General features: G+C 34.8%; 1 protein-coding gene across 1 annotated transcript in view; it reads right to left on the reverse strand.

Annotated features, from left to right (window-relative positions):
- Nucleotides 1–6,456, reverse strand: part of LOC103606406 (multidrug resistance protein 1B-like) — a gene marked incomplete at its 3' end in the record, with an annotated part of 72,339 nt that overhangs the window by 8,744 nt on the left and 57,139 nt on the right. Inside the window, 1 exon segment of the mRNA XM_008591006.1 lies at nt 2,406–2,567. Within this exon segment, the coding sequence (XP_008589228.1) occupies nt 2,406–2,567 (162 nt within the window).

The raw sequence follows: 6,456 nt of genomic DNA on the forward strand, positions 1-6,456 counted from the left end.
TGATTGAATGCCAGTCATTGTAAATTTTACTGTTGGGTACTAGATATTTTTGAATTTTTTTTCATGTTCTCAAAACTTTATTAGGTAGAATTTAAGCAAGAGCAAGCCCACCTGGTTCAGGATAACTGGAATAGTGGAGACATTGCTTGGAGACATGCTTTCACTAAGATGAAAGCATATCTTTGAGTTTTAAATATTAGCTGACTGGCTGAACATCTCCAAGACCTAGTTCAGATTATCTTAAAAATGTTCAGCCAGAGGAAGCCAAGTCTCTGGGGACAATAGGATTTTTATGTATGTTATTGATTTGTTCTGGAACACATTTAAACTACTTGGAAACAGTTTAATCTTTTTGAGGCTTGCTTTTAGGCTTTGTTAGGCTCAGAGCAGAGTTTAGTCTAGGTTGATTGAATGCCAGTCATTGTAAATTTTACTGTTGGGTACTAGATATTTTTGAATTTTTTTCATGTTCTCAAAACTTTATTAGGTAGAATTTAAGCAAGAGCAAGCCCACCTGGTTCAGGATAACTGGAATAGTGGAGCCATTGCTTGGAGACATGCTTTCACTAAGATGAAAGCATATCTTTGAGTTTTAAATATTAGCTGACTGGCTGAACATCTCCAAGACCTAGTTCAGATTATCTTAAAAATGTTCAGCCAGAGGAAGCCAAGTCTCTGGGGACAATAGGATTTTTATGTATGTTATTGATTTGTTCTGCAACACATTTAAACTACTTGGAAACAGTTTAATCTTTCTGAGGCTTGCTTTTAGGCTTTGTTAGGCTCAGAGCAGAGTTTAGTCTAGAGCTAATTTTTCCCCCTCAGAGGCAATATCTATCTTAATACTTATCCCAATGCCTCATGAATTTAGAGATTCTCTTCTCTGGTTGGTTTAATAACTATTCCTGACCTTGTGTGAGTTCCAAGGATTGTTCCTTCGAATCCTTTCTAGTAGACATATCCTCTGCCTCTGGTAGTTTCTTCAAATTCAATTGTCAAATAACACCATACTTTTATTTTTAGAGGAAATACAAAATATGGACTAGTATGAAATAAAAGCATAATCAGGCAGTTTTTAAATAAATATGAGATTATATTTTCAAACATTTTTTTGCTATCATTGCTTCATAAGGTGTTTTCAGTAACACTTCACTCTAGCATAGTGGAGAAAGCTAGAGTTTGAAATTTGAAGTTATAAATTTGATAAGGAGATAGAGTCTCATAAATTTCCAAATTTCCTAACTTGTAAAATAACAATATTGATGTCAAAGATATGATTAGAAAGTTAAAGAAGTAAAATAAACAGAAAAGGTTTAAAATTAGTTATCTCTAGAAGACCCTTTAGAAAAAAGGTTGCCTTCTGGGTCAAGAGAAAAAAGCTGGGCTAGAATGAAGAAGATGGTTAGAGCCTAATCCCTGTGACTGATATTATTGTGCCCTAATGAAAGAGTTCAGTTGACCCAGTAGGCTGTATCTCATAGCATACAGCCACATGGATCCTAAGGAAGGGTGATTTACCACGTGCTTCCAGCATTACATGCTTCCTCTTGATTGCCCAATACGAGCCTTCTAGTCCACCTGTGAGGACGTGGATGCATGCAGTACAAATTTATGTCTGTATCCCTTCATTCGGCAGATATTTATTGAGTGCCCACAGTGTGCCAGACACTGTGTTAGGTGCTTCCTACACATTAAGCCTCAACCCTTTTGCCTGGTTTCCAAGAACTTGCGTGATCTGACTCTCATTATCTAAGTCTTTTCCATTATCCCCTTAACACTCATCTTTACTCAGGGAAGGCTGCTCTCCTTTCTGTTTGAGTTGCTCTCCCATTTTCTCCTTATTTCCATGCTGCTATTCCATCCACCTGGATTTATCCTCCATTTCCACCTCCACCTCCCACTTTCTAGTCTTCAAGCCCTCTTCCATGAATGCTCCCATGGGTGACATAGCTTCCTCCCTCCCCATCAATCTTCTTATTTCTAGTCTTCAAGCCCTCTTCCATGAATGCTCCCATGGGTGACATAGCTTCCTCCCTCCCCATCATTGTGCATACAGATGTTACAAGTTGTTGAATAAGAAGATATCTTCTTATTTCAACAACTTGTAACATCTGTATGCACAATTTTGCATTTTGCCTCTGTAGCTAAGTTTTAAGTCTTTAAGTAGGGATTGTGTGTTATATTTCTTTGTGTTCTAACCAAAAGATCATAGTATGTAGACTTAGAATTTCCTGGATCTGCTATATACAAGCTCAATTTCTTCACAGAGTAACTATAAATAAACCTTGGTTGCTTTGTGAAATTGAAGATTATAATTTGGGACTTCTGTTTCTGGTGTGGTATATGATCTCTAAAAAGTTGAAAAAAACTCCCACTGATATAATGTTATGTCATGGAAACATTACGTGTGACATTGCAAGTGAATAATATAGACCTTGTTTTGCCATTAGTTCAAAATGTCTTCCTTTTCCCACTACTATCCCACCCTTTATGGTCGCAATCAGATCTGCACTTCGAGTACTGGAAAGTCGGTGTGCTACCACAATCGTAGTCTGACCTTTGCTTGCCTGCAGGACAAATAGTATGGAAGATAAATATAAAATCAGTAGAGATAACAACCTACATAATATTCAAGAAAACTTGTTGTGGTATTATTTTAATTATCAGAGAATCTTATCTTTAGATACAGAAATTCGGAAACTTTAATAGATCAAGAAGGGCAATAGAAATTAGGATTAAAAAAGAGTCAGAAAGTTAGATTCTCAATTGGTGTTTTTATAAAACCATACTATCTTAACTAGAAAGGAATCTAAAGACCATTTCCTGTGAGTCACCTAATAGCTGCATGGCTACTAGTAACTAAAAATAACTAAGTAACTTAAATTCACTATTTCTCTCTCTTTTCTTTTTTTCATTTCTAAAATGGGAATATTACTTAACTGGTTGGGTAAAGATTCAAGGTAATATATATTTTTAACTTTTTTATGAGTGTCATCAACATATGGAAAAGCGCACATATCACAAGGGTAAAAAGATCAATGCATTTTCACAAACTGAATACATCCAGATCATAGCACTCAGAACAAGAAACTGATCATTATTGGCTCCCAGAATCCCACCCCATGTTCTTTTCCCTGCTACTACTCACCAACACCAAAGGTAACTGCTATCCTGATGTCTAACAGCACAGATTAGTTTTGATACACACACATATATATATATGAAACCATGCAGTGCATACTCCTCTGTGTCTGGATATTTTCATTTGACATAATATTTTTGAGATTCATCCACTGATACATTTTTTTTGTATATAGTTGTAAATCATTCATTCTTATTGCTGCGCAGTATTCCATTTTGTGAATATATACCACAATTTATCTATCCATTCTACTCCTGATTGGCATTTGGGTAGTTTTCAGGGTTTTTTAAAAATCTAATTTGTATAAATTCTTGTACATGTTTATTTGGTGAAGATATGTACACAATTCTACTAGCTGTATACCTAGGCGAGGAGCTGCTGAATCATAGGGTGTGTATATGCTCTGCTTTAAAAGTGGTTGTCCCAATTTATAGACCCCCAACTGTGCAGGAGAGTCATGGTTGCTCTATATTCTCACCAACACTTGCTAATTTCTGGTTTTGTCTAATAGGTGAGTACCATTACATTGTGGCTTTTATTTGCATTTCCCTGATGACTAAGAAAATTGAACAATTTTTCGTATGGTTGGTGACAATTCGGATATTCTCTCTTGTGAGTTGTCTGCCCACGTTTTTTCTCATTTTCTATTGGGACTCTCTTTTTCTGATTAGTTTTCAGGATTTGTTTGTGTACTCTAGATACTATGTATTACATTGTTTTTCTCTTGGTTACCTTTTCACTCTCTTAGCATTTAAAATTTTAAATGCGATCCAATTTCTCAACTTTTCTCTTTTATAATTCACGCTTTTTGTGTCCTATTTAAGAAATCTTTACTGATGTTTTCCTATGCTTTAACTTACAATCCTTATCATTTGGCCGTTTATAATAATATCTATAATTCACCTGGGATTGATGAGTCAATGTACATTTTTCCTGTAGTGTTAACCAAGTGTCTCAGCAACATATTTTGAAAAGACCATCCTTTCCCCACTGCAGAACTGCTTTTATCATAAATTAGGTGACCATTATTTTGTGTCTGTTTTTGTATTCTGTCTGCTATTCTGTTGTTCAGATTGTCTGTCATCGTACCAATGCTACACTGTCTTAACTACAATAGATTTAAAATAGGCATTGATATCTATTAGTGTGAGTCTTACAGCTTTATTGTTCTTTTAAAAGACTGCATTATGTCTTCTTGAGGCAATATATATTTTTTTGTAAATGCCTAGCACAATAACTGATACTTTTGGCACACTACAAATTTGCTAGGGACTCAACAAATGATAGCTAATATTATTACTATTCATACTACTACGGTTACTGTGATTTATGTTTCTCAGTCTTATTTTTATTCTTATCTATTACACAGAAGGAAATGAGCTCAGAAAGTTAAGAAGCTTGCTGAAGGCCTCAGCCAGTCACGTGAAGGACTGGCACTAGAATCTTGTGTAGTTTTCTCTATTCTCTGCACAAGGTCTCTCCACTGCAGTAGATATACTTGGTAAAGCAAATAAGTACTTTTTTCCCCAAACTTTTCTATTCCAAATTTATGAGAGAACAAACATTCTCAAACATTAGTTATTAAGGTTAGATAATGATGGGGAAAAATTTATGACATAATGGTATATGGAAAAAAGTGCAAGAAAAAGTTTATGCATCCTGTTACAACTATGTTTAAAAAAATCTATACATAAAAATAGACCCCAGTATAGAAATATATTTAAATACTAATAGTGCCTGTATTTAATTATTGAGCATATGAGTTTTATTTTTCTTGTCTCAATTTTCCCAAATTTATTTAATATGCATGTATTGCACTTTTGTAAGAAAGCTAAAAAACTTTGGAAAAGCATGTTCTATTTCTAATAGTTTTTGTTCCTAAGAGTAACATATGTATGTACACGAACGACAAATAGATGCTACTATGAAAAACTGAAAATATTACACTGTTATGATTAAAGGTCTTTTTAACTTTAATTTTTACAGCACCTTATTTATTTTTTTTAAAGAAGGAAGGTTTATTTTGATATATTTGGTTTATGTTAAGGTGACCATCTAAAATATTGTCCAAACCAGGAATTTTCTCTGGACAGTTGTGAGATATGTTCATGTAATTATAACTTAAAAACTATTTGAATTTATGCTCTAGGGTCAAGAAAATTAAAGAGGTATCATATATACCCCTTAGGTTACAGACGGTAATGGAGAGGTGGTTACTACCTGAAGTGGGTGTTTTTCTTGGACTTTAACTTTGAAAATTACTTGGGGAAACAGGATTGGTAATGGAGACAACATAACTAATCAAAGCTAGGCTGTTGCATTAAGCAGGTACTGTTACTAATTTTGGTTCTTTGGAAATAGACTCATCTGTAAATATCACACACATATATGTATACATAAACACATTTATGTCAGGAATATATACATACATCCTCCATGTATGTATACACATATGTGTATATATCTGATACATGAGGGTGTATGTGCATGTGTGTATGTTTTGTACCTACTGAGCCAACCAGGGAACTAGAAATGTTATAATTTGGGTTAGTAATGAGGAATGACATCTAAAATTCATCAGTGAGGCCAGGTCACTGTGTGGCAGTCAGCCTAAAGCTCCTCATAGTCAGGAGTGGCATTAAAGAGACCACTGGCAGGACCAGCTTCATGGGTGTATGAACTATGGAGTCACACAGGGAGCTGCACTTGGAAGGCCCGACACTTGGTTTAATGCTCTGTTGTCAAAATCTTGTAATTCTTAATAATTTTTGAACAGTTTCCTTTTTCACTGAGCCCCAAAAACTATGTAGCTGGCCCTGACCACCGGTAAAGGTAAAAAGCTTTCTATGTGAGTGTTACTAACCGTAAGTCCATTCATAAAAAAAGGAACCTCAAATAATACCTCATATCACATACAGAAATTAACTCAAAATGATTATAAACTAAAATATAAAAGCTAAAACCTGAAACTATAATACTTACAAGAAAACATATGGAGTATAAAAACACTACTGATTTTTGGGAATTGATTTTGCATCCTGTAACATTACCAAAATAATTGTTAATTAGCTCTGAGAGTTTTTTGGTAGTGTCATTAGGTTTTTCTATATACAAGATCATGCCATTTGCAAACAGAGACAGTTTGACTTGGTCCTTTCCAATCTGGATGCCCGTTATTTCTTTCTCTTGCCCGATTGCTCTGGCTTGTAGTTCTGATACTATGTTAAATAGGGGTGGTGAGAGTGGGCATCCTTGTCTTGTTCCTGTTCTTAAGGAACATCTATCCAGAATGATATTGGCAACTGGTTTGTCAT

Source organism: Galeopterus variegatus, unplaced genomic scaffold, assembly GCF_000696425.1.
Source record: "Galeopterus variegatus unplaced genomic scaffold, G_variegatus-3.0.2 Scaffold6557, whole genome shotgun sequence".
NCBI classification, from domain to species: domain Eukaryota; kingdom Metazoa; phylum Chordata; class Mammalia; order Dermoptera; family Cynocephalidae; genus Galeopterus; species Galeopterus variegatus.